Raw genomic sequence first — 22497 nt, forward strand, 5'->3', positions numbered from 1 at the left:
CATTCGTCGGTATTTTTGCAATTTTTTTTCTAAGCTTATGTATCATTAACTCATTACCATCGTAACAAAATATCATTTAAACAGGTGAATAAATAATAAATGTGTGGATGTTTGTGGTGGAGAGAAAATATTCAAGTGCGCTTCATTGCAGATTAGAATAAACGAATATTTCTTTATATAAACATATCTTTATCACTTCTGCAGTTTCAATACTACACTTAGTTGGATCCTTTTAAAGTTATATTTAAAAAAGTACGTTTTATTGTAGAATAGTTTTATTGGTTCAGCAAATTTATCCAAGACCCTTCGGAAGTATTTTTAGCTATTTATTTATTTTTTAATTATCGCCCCTTTTCGGGGCCTTATATACATTTAAGAAATATACATTTTTTATTCTACATAACAGAATTGCTTCATTAGTAACATTTTATATATTTTTTAAGATAAATTGAAGATGTCCACAGACTTGGTATAATTGTTTCTCTCCATTAGTATTCTAGGTAAAGAGGAATACATATGGTAGTTATTCCCAGAATTTCTGCACTGAAATAAATCCCGACTACTAGTATTACATTATGGAATCCGGAAGCTTATCAATTCGAGTTACACCGTACTATCAACTAAATCATATCAAAATATCTAATATCATATCTATTATGGATTAATGGAAAAACAAATCATAATTTTTCGTTGCCTTTTAATTGAATATATTTAAAATTATTTGAGATCAGGAAAAACAATTTTGAAAAGTGGGTAGGTATCTTACTTAAGAAAGAGGTCATTTAAAAAAGGATATTTTAATTCAACATGAGACTAAATGTGTTTTAAATTACTTAGTTCCAGGCCACAAAAGTACAACCTTAAAAACTCTTTAAAAATTATGTGGAGGATATTATTAGACTTATCGCAGGATAACAATTAGAATTGTGGTACAATATGATCATGTTTGTTTTGTCTTGCATCAATATTCAACACGTTATTAGTGTAATTGATAATTACGATCGTTCTAGATATTTCAAGTTTTGCTAAAATATGGAATGAAATGGAAATCAATATACAGAAAAAGTTTTATTTTGATATCGAAGAAAAAAAAATCGAAATATCAAAAATTGGTTTTGGCTTTTAAATTTGATGTTGGCCTCTTAATAGAACAATACTGAAATAATTTTCCTCTCTGAAGTGAAGGTTAATTTTATAAGTGAAGAGTTATTTTTAACTCCGTATAATAAATCGTATTCAACACATCAATTTATTGTACTTTTCTTGATTTTCACTGGAGCTTTCCGTCGCGGAGGGTTTATGGGCACGTTTTAACGAAATCTTATTCTTAAATCATTGATACAGCCTTTTTTGTTTTAAATTGATATTTGCAACCAAACATTTGATGGGTTGAAATTTATAGTCATCATGTAAATCTAGTATCATATGTTTAAAATATCAAAATATTCCCAAGTGGGTTACGGCTTTAACCACTTTTGAAACAATCTCCCGCACGCAAAAAAAAGTTGCAAAAAACAAATTCATTCAAAACAAAGTCCTGAATTTTTCGTTTCCGTATTCATAAAAATATTATGTTACGGGAAATATTCATCGGGTCATGTGGTGGTTTCATCGCGTTAAATTTAATGTATTAAAATTCCACTTGTGATGAAATATATTACATTGTCAAATTGTGAGTATGGTTGAAAATGTTTATTCTTTGTCGAATTGTGTGTATGGTTTAAAATGTTTATTCTTTGTCGAATTGTGTGTATGGTTTAAAATGTTTATTCTTTGTCGAATTGTGTGTATGGTTTAAAATGTAAATTCTTTATCGAATTCCACTGTAATATTTTGTTTAAAAACACAAAAAGTTGAATCTAGATACTTAACATGATCCTAGTGGCATTAGCGGCATTACTCAACGGCCTGATTTGAAGAGCTAAGTAGGTTCCTTGTAACCCTGGTCTTTTCGTTCATCTTCTTACACTTTCTTCGGGCGCTTCCAATCCTAATTTACAAAACATGGGGTGCCATAGTTTCACTTATTCCGGGCAGTTGGGAAACTGGTGCGGAATAACATTAAAAATACTATGACCACAAAATTATTACAAATTATTTAGTGTGCGTACGAAAATCCACTGCATGTAAAGAATGGAATTTAAATATTGTTTAGAACTTTGAAGGAAAAAGATTGGCGATTGGTTAAAAGTTTTAATTTTTTTTTTTCCGTGGTAAAAATGACCTTTCACAATCTTTTCTTTTCTGTGAATTCCCTAATCCATGTTATTTGTAAGTAGGTACTGTAGTAAGTATACTGTGATGATTATTTTATCATTATCGTCATAAAAAAACTAAAGGCGCCAAGCACCAACATTAAATCTTTCGGTATAAAGATTATTTTAAAACAAAGAACCTTTTACAATCTTCTTAAAATTAAGGTTCATAATATTTTAACAGTAGAATATAACAAAATAGTTCTCAATGTTGTGCACTGTGTTGTGTTCCAAGTGCCCGCGTCACGGCACTAACTGGCTTGTTATAGCAAGGACACCCCTAGCCCCTAACCAGGAGGCCAGAAGGCTCTGGGCTAGTGGACCCAACACAAAAGGGCCAGAGTGTCGACAGAGGGACAAAACCACCCTCTTGAGACTCGCTTGCTCTTGTTTGCAGCGTTGTCAGGTCTCAGTGATTATGCACTTGTGTTATTGTGGCAACGTCGCGGCATACCTATATTACCTGCGGCACGAGTAGGCGGGCACTTCTGTGCTACTTTTGTCACGGGATTTCCCGCGGTTTGTGCCTAATGCGATATGGATGTTGCAATAATATGTTAAGTGCATGAAAGCTCGATGTTTTGATGGCTTACGTTGTGTTGTTTGGTCTACGAATCTTGTCGAAAGTTAGCGGTTTCGATTCCCTTTGCAGCGAACAAATATTATGCTGGTGTAAATATTAATACTACGTGAATTTATCCCTAATATACATTATTGAAAAAAATATAATAATATCAGTAATCATGTGGAAAAACAAGTGCTATGATTAGAAAACGGTTAACCGGATTCGTCGGTATAAAATTACTTGGTAGATTGGTTATGCGGTACATTGGGTTAACTTGGTGAAAGCAATCGATAATATGAAACACTTTTTCAGGTGGCATGGCTTCGTGTGGACACGCAGACAATCTTGACCATCCACAGTCACGTGATCACTAAGAACAGGAGGATCGGTGTCAGCCACAGCGATCACCGCACGTGGTTCCTGCACATCAAGGAGGTGCGGCCCGCAGACAGGGGCTGGTACATGTGCCAGATCAACACTGACCCCATGAAGAGTCAACTGGGATATCTGGATGTCGTGGGTAAGATCCAACTCATCTAGTATTACTACTGTGTTTTGTGTGTTTTATTATATTATACAGGCAATTTTAGAATTAATCGTAAGAAATCAGCACCATTGAATGCTGAATTATAATTTTTAAATTTGTTATAGCAACGCGCGCTTGAAGTGCTGGAGAAGCAGTCGATTTAAAATTAGTGTGAATTAAATTTTTAAATTAAAAATAATGGACAGAAGAGACATCTCTGGTCAGTTTTGTATAGATTTTGCTCTGAAGGTGAGTGACAACAAATTACAGTCATCTTTGCATTAATCAGATGGATTCTTCCGAATTATATCATTTAACAAAAGAGGGCACCACTCTCTTTGGTGGATTTAAGACAAAAAGATTAAGATATTTTTGTCACAATAATGTGGCAGTACGTTTGGAATTACAATGTGCTAATTCATCTTTATTAAAAATTCTACTCTCTTGAGAGCTGGTTGACATATTATAATTTCATAGTGCGAATGCAAATATTATTGTGCCGATTTGCCGTCTGCTTCCGAATTTCAAAATCAAGGAGCTAAACTCAATGCGAGTGCTATTTTTTGGTGAGTTTTCTGTTTTTATGTATTTTGGTGGCTGGTTTATAAGTTGTTACTTCTCTTGCAGAGTGAATTTAATAATCAATCCATTTTTTCATAGAGAATTAATTTTCCCTGATGGTCTGTGCTACTTACAAGCCAGATCATCACCAAGTGCAATAACACAAAACTGCGGTAAATGATTGTTATGTTATTATTATTACTGCACATCAAAACGTGCAGACCGCAGAAAAGGCACCTTTAAATGCCAGATCAACGTGGACCCCGTGAAGAGTCAGTTGGGATATCTGGATGTCGTGGATAATATTTAGTTCATTTAAAATCACTACTGAACATCGACAAAGAGCGGCTGACAGACTGGGGCTGGTACGTGTTCCAGATCAACACTGACTCCGTGAAGAGTCAGCAGGGATATCTGAATATCGCTGGTAGCATCGCATTAAACCGTTATATATAGATCACCGATTCTCTGGATATCTCAACTAAAATGACCAATGTTTTGATGCTTAATTCATTGGGAATAGCAGTTACAACAACTAAAAAATGCAAATAGAAGATGATTATCTTAATAAATCTTCAGAAAATAATCAGTATCCCAATTGGTAGAAATTTTTTATCACAAACGCTGTTTTATTATCATATTATAAATTATTAATTAAATGATTATACCAGTTCTATTTACAATCCAGTTAGGTGAGTACAAGGAACTTTGAGTAAAAGATATAATGGAAAAATTATGGGAAACTTAGAAGTAATGATTTGGCGCTTAGTAGTTCCACTAAAATCTATGAGAAACAGTATTGAATAAAAAAATGTTTTCATAACTCTAAAACTTGTTAAATTCCCTTTTCTATATATTTCTATCATAATACAAATCTGATTAAAAGTAATTTAATTTCGGTAGTCAAGTTAATGAAACAATGTTTGAGTTCTTTACAAAGTTCCAGTTTTTTAACGAAATATCAATAAAACGATTCTCTTTATAGGTTAATATTGTATCAAGTAATAAATTATTCGTTTATTTATACTAAATACTGTTTAGCACAAAAGTTTTTCATAGTTTCAACATTTCAACTAAGCATTGAACTCGATGAAAATTTTAACTTTTTTGATGAATAGCACATGCTTTAAAGTTTTATTTATTTTAATTATCTCATGTAAAAAAATACTCAATCTAAGAACGCATAAAAACGCCTCATTAGAGGATCAATAATTTGTAGATTCATTGTTATTCAGAAACGTTCATGAATAGACTTAGAGATATTTTCTTTTTTTTACATTAGCTCTACAGAGAAGGCCCTGAGGAAAATAATTTCCCGCAGAGCCTATGTCATCTAAGGAGATGTTTTGAGAAGAAAAGGGGTATGAGAGGTGGGTAAAAATTTGGGGTAAAGTGTGCAGGAGTGACGGTCGTATGAATGCATCCCTCTAACTGCGGTAAGAGGCGATGGGTCTAGAGAGTCCTGCAGGAGAGGTCAAAAGGCGTTCCTCAACCAGTCTCTCTCGATCCGCCCCATCGCAGCAGATACTATTACAACGGTACTAGATTTAATTTAACGTAGACAAAAAATACCTCTCAAGCTTAAACTGCTTTTTGATATTAGAAAGGTCCACTGCAATTAAGAAACTATTATCTTATGTTAGAAATGTGTTGCTAGAAAACATGGTCAACTCTTCTATGCGGATGTAGAACACCGGGAAAATGTCTAAAAAAGTAAATAAAATCAGAATCCAAGCACAGACGTCAATCAATGTAATCATTGCGCATTTGGCGCTTGCAAGTAATACGTATCAGTTATATACGCTGCTTTATTTCCCCAACAAAATAGATTTAGCAAAATGACATCCGAGAAAAGTTAAACGAAAAATAACTGTGGAACCTGAACTCGATCTGCAGTCGAAGTTTTCTTCAGCAAAACTGGTACAAAAAATAACTCGGAAAGTTTAGACGCGCTGCAATGTTGGCGCAAAATATTAAATGATATCTCACTCCCCAACTATACATCTAAATAATAGCAAATAAAAGTGCTGAAGTGTATAATTTTACTTGGTTGTGTTTTCTGATCTGTTTTTTTAATTAGTTTGGAGGTAAATGTTTATTTATTTAGAATTAACAGCACAAGTTTCATAAATGTAAATGTATTTTTTTATTATCATATAAATTTAAGTAAACAAAGCAAAACAAAAAAGAATATCCATTATTGTTTTTACAGAGTTACTGAAAGTAGTCAAGAAAAATTAAAACCAAAAAAAACCTGTTGTCCAGTGACCCCATTAAAATGTGCACTGATAAAGTTGTAATCAGAACAGCTTTATATTTCAGCACACGCATATTAAAAACATTATCATTAGAGTTACCAATAGTGTGTATTTTTAAATATTATTAGGTACAACTTTACATATTTTAAAACATTATTTAATAACGTGGGTCTCACTGGGTGGCTTACCAGTGTTTGGCTCCCATTTTACAATTTAATTATATTCAATGAAATAAATAAGATAAAACTAACATGAAATTAAATAACTTACAATAATAAAGGCGGTAATGAAAAAAACCTTTATTTTTTGTAGCGAGGGGGGGGGGGGTTTGGAATCTTCGATATATTATTTGCAATAAATAGTCTAAAATTTTCAAACTGCTCTTCAAATGTGAGAATAGTTTCCTTCTTTAATACATCTGCACATGAATCCAAAACTGTAATTTTTATCTGTAAGCAAGTCTCTAATTTAATTAGCATTACACTCATAATTTATCATTTCACATTTAATTTGTTATTACACATTTAATTTCTTATTAGTAAAATAATGAAAATTTAAAAGGATGTTGATCACCTATTCATTTGTGTCTAAACTACTATCTAGTAACGTGGGTACATATACGTAAGTACCTGTCAGCTATGTTTTACCTTTCACTGGGTTTTGTAATAATGTCTTGAAAATTTATCTGAAAAACCGTGAAAAAACCGTCAGCAGGCCGCACAGAGAAGCCTCGCGGGCTATGATTTTAAAATCTTCATTCATATAAAAATAGAAAAATTATATAAAAGGAGTTTAAACAAGATAAAATTTAAACTAAAAGATAAAGGGTAAAAATCAGTCAAGGAAAAATACTATTTTATGAATGATGACTATTTATAATATCTGTCTGTTAAATAATCGTTAATGTAATACCACGATTTGAAACAGATATAAAGGAAACCGAGCTTCAAAATTCGAGAGCAGCTTATTCGTATGTTACCTTGCTGAAATGCATCGCAAACGTGGAGGAAATGGTTTGTAAGGATGTTATCCAGTTTCAGGCTTAACGTGAGTGCAATGCTTGGAAAATGTATTTCTTACGAGAACTCATCTTATTCCCGGGTTTGTGGAGTCATATAATCGCGGATAAGAAGTCTGGTATAGAACTGTAAACTCTGGAAATACGGAAACAAAAGTTAATTTCTAGTAAGATAGTTTATTAAATTTTAATGTGGTCGATTTTATGTGTAAGTAATTCACTAAAAACTAAGACGTTGGTTATAATTTATTTAGTATTTTCTTTGTGTTTGAATGAAGTGTACATTCTCAAAAGATCAAATGACCAATCCTGATTGTTGTCAGTATTGTCCTAACCAACATATCGCATTTTATAAACTCTTTGTAAAATCATCAATGTAACCCATTATACATAAAATCATTCAAATTTTTTTCTATCCTTGCAACAAAAATGTATAATTATTAAAGATGAACGCAATTGTTTTTAACCGCTCTGATCTAATAAATAAACAAGTGGAATAAAGTATTAAATTGTTTTCTATATACTCCACATTAAAAAATAGAAATCCATTAAGCATAAATGAACTCCTTCTAAAGATTAGTCATTTTTAGGAAAAATATATTTGAGTAACAAAGTTCATTTGGAAAGAGGTTATTTAAGAGCAGGCACTGGGGTCCGCGTTTTTTTTCGGTGCGGCCCGCAAGCACATTTAGTGCATCGTGCTGAAAAGTCAACAAAAAAAATACTCAGAACGCAAGAACGTTTCTCTTTCACGGTACGTATGATACATTTTTTAATTAGTTAAATAAAAATACAAAATCATCTTGGTTTTCCTCGCGCAATTATAAAAAAATAATTACAATGATTATAATTTAAGCTCATGGACGCAGAATCATTTCTAAATTATAAAACTAATTTTGTGTTCAGAATGCATAAAAAACATTCAGTTGCGGATTCACCTGTTGACGCATTTTGAATGTAACCATTCTTGTCTTCCAAGTGCAGCTGCAGACTTTGTGCTACAAAAATATAAAGAATCCATTTACGAGTTCTGGGTGTAGTGTAGAACCTGGGGACAGGCACACAGTTTTACTCTTATGTTAAAACCAGTTTTATTGTCCGAAAGCCCCCCCCTTCCAGGTGATCCTACAAATGTTCAAATGGCCCCCGACAGTAAGTAAGTTCCCCACCCCTGTTTTAAGAGAATGTTTGAATTTGTCTGAAGTTCATAGTATTGTTTTTTGAACTAAAAAGAAGTAGCTACATTATTTCATCACGTCTGAGTACAATGTTAAAGGGTTTTGCATTTATTTATGTAGTAAAAATTTATATCATTTGATTAATTTCATAACATTAGAATCAAATCACCTAATGGACCTTGTCAGCTGAATACAATAACTACCTCCAGTAATAGGTCAGTAAAAATCTTAAGTTTAACTTTTAAGATATAAGTTTTTGGGTTTATATTCATTTTAAAATTAACGGCGTATTGTAAAAGGAAAATAATTAATTCGTTATTAAATAAATTAACTGTTTTTTTGGTTCCAAAAAAAATCTAATTTTAAATATGTATTTTTGAAGTAGTTTTATTAACTCGTATTTACTAATGCAGCACAAATTCAAAAATGAAAGCAATTTCGCTGAGCTTTTCCAGCTCGCCAATCTTAGAGCTCCCAGAATCGGGTCGGGCCAGTACGCCCGCTGTACGATGTACGACTGAATGGAACTTTGGACTAAAACAGTTCTTGCATAAATATCCTTTGGCTTTGCAAATAGCCTTCCACCCACAAAGAGGTCACTTCAAAAGACTAATCATGCGTACGGCCTCCTCGCCGGATAAAAGTAACCAGACTGAAAAAACATTTCTATGGATTGCGGTACAAAGGCTGGATTTATGATTTTACGGAGATCAGAGTCAAGCAAACGAACACTCTTTTTAACAATATTTGCGTTTCGCAGATTTTTTTTTATATAAATCGTTTAAAAAACAACCGATAATGGAATTTCTATATATATCGATTTGGAAGTCCTACTACAGGCCGAAGACAACCAGTCTAAAACAATTCATGGGGTTTTCACTATCGAATTTAAATAAGGCAGGTTTATGGCTTTAAATCACTCATAAAAAGTATCGCTTAATCACTAAACAGTGTGGTGAAACCTGCTAACAGAAGTAACCAAATTAATGATAAACTCGTTGATTGTTTCTTATCCAGATTACTCTTATATATATGTAAGTCTATCCAAGTGGGTATCAATTTGATAAATCAATTACAATCATATTTTGGAGCATTTTTAATAACGTCACGAATACTTATACGAGTAAGTTATTTTCTATCTTTGTTAACCGCTATGATTTTTTACCCCAACTGCCGGAGTCAGTCAAGCCCAATAAATCCGGAAATGTTGTGACGAGAGGGACGTTATATTGCGACAGCAAATAAAACTACAAGTTGTAATCACAAAGACACAACACAAAGAAAATTGTTACCCAATTAAGTAACTACCCAACCAAAGTAACTAGTAACTATATGGTTAACGTTTAGTTCAGGTACGCCGTTTGTATATTATCCACATTGCGAGCATTACCGTGCAAATTGAACACCGAATACGCCGTCTCTAACTCAAAATTTCACTTGTCAGTAAATAAGGGCAGACCGTAGGAGGGGTGGTGCAATCGACACTTGAAGGGCTGTACCCTTTGTCGGCGGCAAAAACAGAATCAAGCTCAATCGGCTACCCACCGACCCAGTGGGAAGGGTAGTTGCACCACTCTTGGAGAGGTGGGTAGAGCTTGAACCCGTATTTACTTTACTTAAACCTTATTTATTTCATTTATAAGGAACTTGTATTGGGAACTAATCTAATATGCACTACAGTAGGTTGATAAATATTAGCACATAGTTTTAAAAGAAGAAGGAACGAGAACACACGGCCTCAGAGAATTCGAACACATATTTTTACCAACACCGCATTTATTTATTACGTATGGATACTATTAAAAAAAAATGTATCACAATGAGTTGAAAAAAACAGGGGCTCCACCGTTCGTAAAGCTTTAATCTGTATATCATGTACCTACATAGTATTAAATTACGTATGTAATACAGTATTACGACAGCCCGTATTTAAAGTATTTAAATCACACACACATAGATATTTTGTTTATATTGTGTGTATGTTGTACCATTAAATATTAAATTAGGTTGATATTAACCATAATCAAAACATTGTTGTAACATAAATATCGGAAGAATTTAAGGTTTGGTTTGCCTAGACCGGTGTCTAGGAAAACCAAAGCAAAATTCAGCAACTTCTCGAACGAGCATGGTTCTCGATTAAAATTTCGTAAAATATCGTAAGAAGGTTTTGCAAAGCTAAGAATCGGTCGCAATTAATACTATCCGATAATAATGCGTTTTCGAAGCTAATGAAAAAAAACTTTTACAATGGTTAATTATATTTCGCAGAACCGATTAGCGGTGTGATTTAAAAGTGTGATAAATTTACTCGGAATAATTGAAAAGCCGATAGAATGTCGTTGCGTTTCAAATTTCCAGCGGTAGATGGGAAAATTTTAACTTAATGTAGATTCTTATAACTACCGCTAGAATTTTTTTTTATTATTATTAAATGAATTTACCATATATTTTTTTAAAGAAATCTAGTCGGGCGGTTCTGGCAAAGGTTCAAAAAATATTTCTCAAGTTTGTAACGATTTCTAAATTATTTTTATATTTTCATTTAACATTAATCGTTATTAGAAAATATTTATTAGTAAAAGATCATGAATTTAAAAGGAGCAAAGTAATTTCCACCAAAAAAAATTGAAAAGACGACTTCTAAAAATTTTGTAATTTTTTTAATCAATTTTTTTTTGTTTAAAATTTCCCACCTATTACCCTGAACGTCCCTGATCTTGCCTAATATCTCCAGCCAATCAGGAGCTAGAGCCAATCAGAAGGCGGCATTGATTAGGCTGAAAGTTAATTATTATTAGGTAAGTATTTTTTTCTATTAAATATTACAAATTTGATGATAGAATAAAAAGTACCCATAAGTAAGGTTGTTTCAATTTTTATTTTGCAAAATCGTACGGGTACTTACTCGGACACTGTACGGGAACTATTTATCATATATGATTCTTTTTAAATTTGATATGATGATTTTCGTTAGCGATATTTAACAAATATAAAATATGGTGCATTCAGGTCATTGGATTTTTTTCTTTTAAAATATGTAGGTATCTACTCGGTGATAACGCATGGTAACTATTTTTCACTAAATATTGGTGTTTTTTTTACGAAAAAGCAATTGAAGTTAATATATTTTTTTACTTCATATTTATATAGCGCCATCTTTTACAATTTGCATGATTATTATAAATATTTAATTGAGTTACCGCCACCCTGGGAACCATTCATCTATCTGTATCTATTGACAAATTGCTTTTTCTCAGTGACATTTTGCATCAGTCATCATATGCATCAATACACACAATCCTAAGGTATAGGTAGGTATTATAGGTTGGTACCGTAGATAGGTCCCGTAGGTAGATACCGTAGGTTGGTACTGAAGGTAGGTACTGTATATGAATCAATATACATAATCCCAAGAGCGTGTGTTGTGTAGGTACTGTAATTATTTTTTCAAATATTTATTTGATGGAACCGGAAAACTACGAAATCACGCGTACAGTAAATCCGTAGAAGTCTGATCTGTACCGATTGAAAAAATGCTGTTTCTCTGTGACGTTTGGTATCAATCATTATATGTATCAATATACACAAACCCTAGAGCGTGTATTGTGTTGCCTGCAACGGGCCAAAAGCTAATTGTAAGTATACACTTCTTGTATCAGCCACATTCAAAGATCAAATCATAAATATGAAATATGGTACACACATACTCCTTGCTTCAACAACTTTTAAACAAACATATTTTAATTTAAAATTAAACAATAACTTTGTAAACATCACTTATACTTATATTATCACCCCTATAAGTGATGTTTACAAAGTTATTGTTTAATTTTAAATTATAATGTCACATCACAAAGTAACCGCTTCATATGAAGAAAACATATTTTAATATATTTGTAGGCACACACTCCTAGCCTGATCCACATTCAACACCGAATCATAGTTTTTTTTGCACATCAGTTTAAATTGATTCATTTTTACCATTTGGTTGCCTGCAACGGGCAAAAGTGTTTAAGTATTACCTTTAAAATGGTTTTCAGTGCGATTTCCAAATGACTGATGGCTGAGTTTTGCTCTTCCCGAAACAATGATTCCGTATTGTATTTTGGATTGACAACGGGTCGCTCTCTCCACTGGGAAACATTGATTTTAAGAGACTTGTTTAGTAATACATACGCACACACATACACTTAAACACGACATATATATTTGTTTAAATTTTATATCGTTTATCTTTACCTCAAATCATTCCTTAGCATTCATGTGCTAACCCGGCCCTGTAAAATGTATTTAATCACTCACCAGATATTTTGTAGATGCTGTTTGGTTTTGAATGAGAGTATTCCTCGTTCCTACCGGGATGTCATTTATCGAGTTCCTACTTATCCTAAACCATCATTTTGCTGGAAAAGTATTTGAAATTTGGAACAATGACAGGAACATGGCACATGGCAGTGCAAATTCGAGTGCATTTGTTTTGCAAACTGAAGAAGTATCGGTAGTGAGTGGTTTATTTATGGATCGGTACTATCCTAAAAGCAAGTTGTTGGTGTTTTTTCATTTACATAATCTCGTTGAAAAGTAAAAAGAAGGGGTAATTATTTACCTACGACTACCGTTTGAGAAAATATTCCGTACGAGACACTATTTTGACACACGAGTTCTCGTGTACCTCGATAATTACCATCGCGGTGGACTTCACTATTTTGTGATTGTGTTGAGCGCTACTTTGCGGAGATACAGTGGTAAGTGATTGGTCATCCTGTTTTTTCTTCCTTCCGTACATTGTTCATTCCGACACATACAATCATCCAATTCCAACAACCACCATTTTATTTCATCTCGCTTAAATTATGTTCAGTCCACTTTCATATTCATCTAAGCTGTGGTTTCTGCAGTTTTGGATGTAACAGACGCAAACATGTCATTGGTACCGATATTTGTAATAATCCATAAAACCTTGTAAACTGTTTACTACTCATTTTAATCATGAACCGTTTGTTTATAAAATAATACAATACATAATTTCACGTTAAAATAATGTTCATCTATTTAAAGACAATCAATAAATGAATAATTTTAATATTGTGATATTAATTAGACACTGAATAAAACAACGTGCTTGACTAGGCTGAAAACGGAAGAGTTTTTATTTTTTTTCATATACATGTTTACACCTCATGTCTACACAACAGTGTTGGTCTCGATAGAGAGTACCTAAGTATTATTTTTTATGATAAACTAATTTTATAATACAAGGCACAAAGGACAACGAATTATTACAAGCAATAATTCAAGTCGGCGGCATTTATTGTTACTCGGGAGAAATTTTAAATTTTTATGGAAAAATTGAAAATATCTATCTTTTTGATATGTTGGGACTGGAGAAAATGTGAAAGAGGACGAGGATTGGGAAGTAGTTAGGTACCTGATACTTCAGAATTTGTCAGTAAACGGAGATTCTGAATTTCGTCAGGGCAATACTGTAAGTATATACGACTACAAATATCCTCTCAAAGTTTGTCAGCAATGCACACGAATTCTTTGAATGCTAAGATTGATTTATTGAATACACAATGATGGGAAGTATAATAATAATAATAACTTTAACATACCTTTGAGACGTACGCGACAGGCGAGTAATTATTGCTCATAATAATTTAGTACCTAAATAAATGGTATTTTGAGCATATTACAACAAATAACTTTTTCTATGACGAAAACATAAGGCAAAAAAAATCTTTATTAAAAACTCTTTTTTGATAAAATTACTAATGTTAACATTATGTTGATTTTTTTACCATTTCATTACGATACTTGCATATATATATAATAGTCACAAACGGCTTTTCCTAGAAAACTGCAGTCCTAGGTAAAGAGAAATGCATTCGATATTTTCTCTACATCTAGAGACTAATTAATGAATTCGGTTGGTGGCTGAGTTGACATCGCGTTTGGTTCCCACCCAGGATTTTTCTGTTTAATTCCTCGAATTCCGAAGTCTTCCATCACAAGACAAGCAAAATTTTCCACTTACTAGGGTGGCAGTAGGATATTTTCAAATATTGTCCGTTTATTCGTAATCCGGGAATATTTCTCTTTCTTTTTTTTTAAAAAAAAGGGTCGCTCTTTGATGCATTATCATCTGAAAATATGCATGGGAAAGAACATTTCATTTTCGACTTTTATATAACTTTCCATACAAATTAATAACTAAAAAAGATTCTTACGGAATATTTTACTATGAAAGGCGAGGGACAAAAGAGATATTTTGGATATCATATTTTCGATCCCAGCATGAAATGCTCCGGGCATCAAATTTGCAATGTAGACAGTATTTCAACGATAATCATTGCAAAACCTTTTCGGTCAGATTTTATGAACAATCCAAGAATCAAGTCATATGAAAACAGCAAAGATTTTTTGATGAAAGTATTCTCATACCTTTTCCAATTATATTATTGTGATATTTTATGCTTGTGTTAAAGTTTTTTAAGATATCAAAATTGGCTCGGTTTTTTTCTTTGTTATCATTCATACCTTCTAAAGTACTTTTGTAATTTGTTTTATGTAATAACATGATAAATTTTCAATTAGTATATGTGTATAGTAATGATGATTAATTAACAGTTAGATCAATGGGTAATATTAACAGAATATATAAATAAGACTATGCGCATTATAAAACACAAAAGTACAGTCACTTCAATATTTTCATAGGCATAAATAGGTACATGATTATATTACAGAATTATTAGAAGTATGGCATCAATATAGAACATCAGAATATTGTAGCCATTTTTTAAATTATATTTGACAAATAAATTATACTTACTAGTTTAAATGCTATTATTTTTAATTGTCTTTTGTAGTTTAATACTATTTTAGAGCCACCATAATCCTTCATTTTGAGTGAATAGTGAATTATGTGAATGGTAAACTTTTACAAAAAATCAGACAATATAACATGTTGACTTACAATATCTATATAAATAAACATGTAAATGTTGTTTTTTTTTAAATCTAAAGTCTTAGAAAGTTCTTTAGCGATTACTTTGAAATTTTGACACAACACTGAATGACAATTAACATTAAGAAATATTCATTTTAATGACGAAAAGTAAATAGATACTCGGATAGCTTTGGTTTTGTTTCACCGATACCCGGGGCGCAGAGCCGCGCGGAGTGCACGACAATCAAACGTAACAATATATAACATTCAAATCTCAAATAAAATGCTGGATACAATATTCCTTTAACACGTCAAACATTTTTTATTTATATTTATTTTTATTTAAAACTTTTTTTATTTATTTGTTTTGGGGGTGTTATGCCGTGTTGCGCTAACTCCTTCTTTAGCCAACGTTTCGGACAGCATTGCAGTGTCCATCATCAGGGCAGATGTGTTATTTAATGTCCTTATGATGGACACTGCAATGCTGTCCGAAACGTTGGCTATAGAAGGAGTTAGCGCAACACGGCATAACACCCCAAAAACAAATAACAAAAATACTTTTGGCCGTGAAAATCTATTAATCATATTTATTTAAAAAACTTGTTGAAACTTTGTTTTATAACTAGGTAGTTATTACGGATGTAATGTTGAAATTAGTAACTATTATTGGTACCTACCTCAACTTCGAAATGATAATTACGAAAAAACAAGTCTTTCAACGTTTTGTTCGGGAAGTTTGTTTCGATTTTTTAAATATTTTATTCTGACACCGTGAAAGATTCTTGCCTGCCCGAAACCAGTTGGACTATGGTATCTCCAATTATTGTGATATGTTGGGACTAGAGGAAATGGGAAGGGGGAAGAAGATTAGGAAGTAGTTAGGTACCCGATACTTCAGAATTCGTCAATAAACGATTCTGAATGGTAGTCTTTCGTCAGGGCAATACTGTAAGTATCTACGACTGCAAATACCCTCTCAAAGTTTGTCAAGAATTTACATGAGTTCGTTGAATGCTTAGATCGTTTTATTAAACACACAATGATGGGAAGTAAAATAATAACAATAACTTTAACATACCTAAATAATATTTGTCTTAACTCTAACATTGACATTTTTTCGGATTCACTGCCCAAACTCAAACGTGGCATCATGTCAATAATTTAAACTGTTCAATGCCATACATACATTACACACGTCACACACACACCTATATACTATACACGTCACCTGGTAATTAAGGAATAAACATACCACTTAGCAGACATTACAAGGAAACATAATATAGGTACCCAACATGAAGTTCTCTTATCTTATTCCTGTATATTGTTTCATCTCTGTAAATCACGTACTGTTTGTTTCTATAATACAAAATAAAAAATATAAAAGTAACATATAACTTACATAGCGCAGAAAAGACTAAAGACTATAAAGACCTAAATAAAAATCTGATAACCATACTGTCAACAGCCTTTCAATATAACTTCGTTAGAAGTTACAATTATTATTATATGTGGCTATTCATTCAGTGGCTATTATTATATGTGAATGAATAGCCATGAAATACTACCCAACCTTCCTCTACCCCATCTCCTTCTCCTCACAAAATGTCCCAATAATTGGGAAAGCCGTAGTACAACTGGCTTCGTTTTTAGTTAGTTGGGTGCAGTGAGTGAGTAGCAGAGCAATCTTGCACAGTTTTAAAATTAAAAAAAATCAACCCGTAAAAAAAAAATTTTAACTGTAATCTATTTTCAAAATACTTTTAAAACTTAAATAAAAAATGACTGAGGATAGAACCATCCTACTCAGGAACTGGAGTCAACAACTCTACCATCCGAGCCAAATCCCGTTTGGATAAGACCGACATTTATTGCTTAAATTAACTGCTATAATTTCATCTGCTTTAATGACTTTCAGAGAAATACGCGTGTGTGTACGTGAGTTTATCTGTATGAAATAAAATCACTCTCCCACTTGCCCATTTTTTTAAGCGCATTTGTTCGTTACGGTTTTCCCAGCTTCTGCAGTTTTCTGCTCATTCATTAATATTAACTACATAGTACTCGGGCAACCTAGAGCAACTTTTAATATTTTAGAGAATGGTATCTCGTGATTCGAACGCTGATCACGTGTCTCATATCAACTCCGAACTATTAAAGTTTACTGACTACGTAAATTTTTACGAGGGTGAAACTTAATCATAAATTATTCCCTAAGTAAGTAAAAGGATATAGCTCCTGGGCCCTCAAAAGTACCGCAATCATTATTGAGGAAACTACGTCTTTTTTTATTCGAGGCCAATGAAATTTTCTTCATCCTTAATTGATTGGTCAAATGGCCTAAGTACCTACTCGGAGAGATTGGTTTATATTGGATTTGTTATAGGTAAAGGTTTGGTAAAGGGCATTAAATATCTTCTCGTTAGGATTTGAAATCAATTATTACTGTCGTTTTCGAATCATTAATTGGGCACCCTATTACGTTGATAACTTATTTCTATTTAACCTTATAAAAAGTTTATTTAAATCATGACAACGTCAAACACAACATGTTATGATCTGAACTGCTTGTTTTCTGAACATGTCTATTCCCATTCAATCATAAATCGACTAATTCTGGAACACGGTGGATGGAATGTTAAATTTTCATAATAAACGTCACAGAAAATAGGTTTGATTTTTCTATAAATAAAATTTTACGGAACATTATTTTGAAAATAAGTTTTTTTGCAAATTATGGTGTTGAGTGAAACTCACAGTTATACGGAGAATTGTAGTATTTAAATTAAAGGGTCAATCTAATTTATTTTGTAAAATTTACAACTTGTTCAACTTCGTTAACATTTTTTTTAAATATACCACCTAATTTTAGTTACAATCGTATCTGTTATATCGGAAACGAGTTCATCTCACATTGAAATCAAGGGAAATAATATATAAACATTCATTTGATTAGTTTATTGAATCTTGTAGATACGAGTAAAATCATATGTTATTAAATACTTAATGTTTTGAAAAAAAAATCTATAAGTTAAATAATTTTTTTTTAAATAACTAAAAAAATATTGATGACTCTCAAAAGAAAGATGTGAAACAAAAAAATTCGGTCGCTCTTAGATCTTCTTAGATGCGACAGAATATTTTTTTTTGATTTTGTGGTTTTTGGGGGTCCTCATTGTCTTCAATTATTAAGTATAATATAATTCACATTAGTAAATTTTTTTTAAGGAGAGACGGAAAAGGAACAGAAGATGGGTAGAAATTAAGCATTATGTACATTGTACATTGGCAGGAATAGAAATTAATTGGTGAACGCAGTTTTGGTGGAGCGCTTTGCGAACTGCAAAACCTCCAAGAAACGGTATGCAATATTTGTGTAAGAAAATACACAGTGGTATCTATATCCGTTACTGTTCTGTGCACCACTGACGAAATAACCCGATAGAAGCATGATGTGGGCATTTGAATGTGCCAGAAATAAGGTAAATTTTTCTTTGCCTAGGGAGAAATTAACCAAACATTTTCTAACACGAAATTATTTCTTGGACTAATAAATTTGGACAGTGCTTTCATCAGTTGTTTCGTTTTGCTCTATCTAAAAATAATTTTATACCATTCTTTTTTATTTTCTGGCAAAAAAAAGTGTAGTGTGCTGTGCCTTAAGGTTTCTTCTCCCTCCTGATCTTCCAAGAGTCAATTTTCGCTGCTGACTAACTTTTTTTTACTTCTGTCATTTTCCATACTATTGTTGTAGTTGTTTACTGTAAGTTGTGAATACTGGAGGAAGATTTCTCTCCTGGCCCCCTACAAAGCCCCCAAATCCCTCTCCGGACATCCCAGATGGGGAAAATTTAGGAATAATAGCTTCTTGTATGTCTTTACATTAAAAGCAGCTTTTCGATTATTTTTAAATGTTAGTCTTCAACCAGGACTAACCGAGAGTGTCACCCCTAATCAGGATCGTTGCATTTTTACCGCCTACAGTAAGTTTTTTTCGCAAAATTGTTATTTGTAATTGGAAATCTAGCGAAAAAATTATTCCGGAACAATTCAAAGCACTTTTTTAGGTGTTCGAGTGAGTAGAGATCACAGTTCTAGGAATTTTCTATTCATGGCTTTATACTGTACAGCAGTAGGTACTGCACGCGGTATGTCTACCCCTACAATTGCATCCTCTTTGAGGCAAACCCGAGTGCCTGGCTGAGTGTCAGGTCGTTTGTTTTCTGTAACTAAAAACATTGTTGTCAGTAGTTCCTCGCGCCACCGTCACTCCGCAATTGTATCACAATGCATCCTTGAATGCGACGTGACAAGATGATGAATAATTGGGAGAGAATGAAGCCGGTTACCCGAGGGAATTTCTGCATTTCACATGCTCTGCCACATTTAAACCAAAGTGAAGGAATGCTAGTTGTTTGTAGAATGAGGTGGAAGCTGTTACTCAATTACTTATATACTGTTATGAACACTAGACTGGATAAAGTTTTAAACTTTATTTTAATGATTTTTTAATATTCAATATATTTTTAATATTCAAGATACATTATTAAATCGTATCGTGTTATTTAATAGTAGCGTGAAATGGAACTTTTTTACGCATAGCCGTTCAAATATATGTTCGATATAAAATAAATCTTAGAAATTGCGTTTGTAAAAATGAAAAAACTGTTCGGTTTCCGTGTTGATATCCCATTTAGGAAATATCATGAGATTGAAGGAAGTAAGGAAGGGGAAAGAAATGGAGAAGATAGAAAGTACCTAGCTTGGTCTGGTCACTAGACATAGCTAAATCTTTTCGAGAAACGTGGATGGTAGTCCTTCACCAGGGTGATATTGAGTGTTTCTAACATCCTGGATTAAAAAAAAATAATCTTAGCCGAAAACTTGTTTTCAACAATCACCATTTTTAAATACCGTACTATGGTAAATAGTCCTAGCGGGGCAACGGCTTTCCCAATTGAGTCGTCGACTTGGAAAACCCGCTCTGAATTTTTTTGTAAATATGTGGATGTCACGAAACACTTTGAATATAACTTTTATGCTAAATATCAACATAATTATTCATTATAATTTTGATATTTAGCGAAAAAAATGTAATTTTTTTTTTTTAAATTTACTTTCACCTCTTTTTGTGAATATATCAGAACCAGCAAAATTTTATAGAGCGGGTTTTGCAAGTCATCGACTGACTTAAGGTAAGTTGTGAGGCTGAAAGGAGTGAGGAAGGGAAAGAGATGAAGAAGAGGAAGATTGGTAAGTTAGAGTATTATATCAATTGGTCGTAATGTATCTAAATATCTCACATATTTAATAATTATTAATTTTGTTGAATAAAAAGAAAATAAGAAGTTTCCATTCAAACAAATAGAAACAAATGTACCACTGTCTTAGTACTTTTTAGTTCCAGTCCATTTAGCACGCGGTGTGTCTCTCTTACACTTGCTTGAAATTGTATATCGCCATCCCATTTGAATTTCGTGATCATGATGAAACATGGTAATGTGAATACCTCACAAGAGTCCCAACTACTCCCAACCATCTGGAGCCAGTGAGCCAGTTGGGGTATGTTGAAAGGCTGAAAGTAGTGTGGAGAGCAAGGAGATGGGGAAGAGGAGGTGGGGAAGTACATGGCCTCAAACACAGTTTTGTATGGAAATTTAGACCCAAATTGGTCATATATTTGGATCACGAAACACGCCCACAATGTACTTAATTTGTTATTCTTTATTCTATTAGTAATTTTGTTCAAATGATAGGCGACGAAATTTTAATTTCTTGTTCATTTGGTACGTAGATTATCTTTTATTATGATCGATTCCAGTTCCGACTGTGATAAGATCTAAAGAGGATTCAGTACACGAGTGATATTGGTTGCATTGCCACAAGTGTGTTTATTTTCCCGTGTATACTCTATGTGCGCTGCTCAGCTCAGCGCGAGTACTTTCAAGGTTCGCTGGAAAATAAGTCCCTTTTGAAAATAAATAACAAGTGGGGAACATTATCGGTTTTCTCTTCAGATTCAATATACGGATGCACCTAGACCCGACAAACAGCGGCGGGTCCAATATGGCGGAGTGAGTGATGAAAAATAATAGAGACTAATAATATTTTGTTATTTTGAAATCAGGTCATGCACGAACACGTGCCTTGTTTAAAGCTCGCGAGAGAAAAAGGAGTAGAAAGTACATAAAGTAGAAATAAATGTTTAGGTGTAGGAACTAGCCATTTTCCCATACTTTCGTCTGAATATTCCGACTAAGCAATTTTAATATTTCATAATTTATTTATAGAGCGGATACGGCTTCCGTATAGTTGCCATGAGCACTTAAGCCACTGGCCCATTGTTCTATTTCCGATTTTACCTCATTCCTTTAGTCACCCGCCAACAGTCCAATTCCAACAGTCACCCGTTCCCTTATATAAATTTCACCAGGGTTGTCATTGGATATGTGGCTTTGTCTTCTGGTTCCACAATGTGTCTTCCCAGGTCTCATCTCTCCTCTGCAATCCCCCTTGGTTCGCTGAAGGCCCCACAAGGGAAGAGTTCACGGAGGTGGCCTTTCTCTCTCTCATCTCTACTCCTCCTTGGTTATCTAAAGATCCCACGAGAGAAGAGGTCCGAAGCTTTTAAAATCATGGAACTCTTTTTTAGGAAGTATTTTGTGTCCCTTAAAAATATATTTAGACCCTGTGATCATTTTCCTTTATTGTATGAGACTCAATAACCACTCACGTCGCGTAGTGCTGTATCTATCACCGAATGTCCTGGTTATAACTCATTCACCACCTTTTCTATTATCGTCTATAATTATTATACTTATATCTTTTAAGTATTATATAAACATACTAGCTGACCCGGCAAACGTTGTTCTGCTGTATAAATTATTTATAGTGAATATTTCGGTTGTTAAATAAAAAATAACGAATGTATTGTAAGTGCGTGGGGATCGGATGGAATGGAGCCCTGAAGACGATGACCGCCGATAAAAACAAAAAACGCCAACCATTCATTTTCTTAATTCAATGTGTTTCATTAAAATAACGGACATATTCATTATTCGATCTTTTAAAAGTTAAATGAAATGTGAAAAATTTCAATTTATTTTTTATCCTAAAGTAGGAAAATGAAATAAAGAAAATCAATATTAATTTCGAAGAGCAGTTGAGTTTACAATATT

The 22497-nt window shown here is 33.0% G+C and overlaps 1 protein-coding gene across 1 annotated transcript in view; it reads left to right on the forward strand.

Annotated features, from left to right (window-relative positions):
• The window catches only part of LOC149422995 (opioid-binding protein/cell adhesion molecule homolog), a 243665-nt gene that overhangs the window by 175888 nt on the left and 45280 nt on the right, over nt 1-22497 (forward strand). The window contains exon 3 of the mRNA XM_089632414.1: nt 3133-3340. Coding sequence (XP_089488540.1) covers nt 3133-3340 — 208 coding nt within the window. The remainder of the gene's footprint in view (nt 1-3132; nt 3341-22497) is intronic.

Source organism: Hesperophylax consimilis, chromosome 6, assembly GCF_061612785.1.
Source record: "Hesperophylax consimilis isolate HC1 chromosome 6, BYU_Hcon_1.0, whole genome shotgun sequence".
Classification (NCBI taxonomy): domain Eukaryota; kingdom Metazoa; phylum Arthropoda; class Insecta; order Trichoptera; family Limnephilidae; genus Hesperophylax; species Hesperophylax consimilis.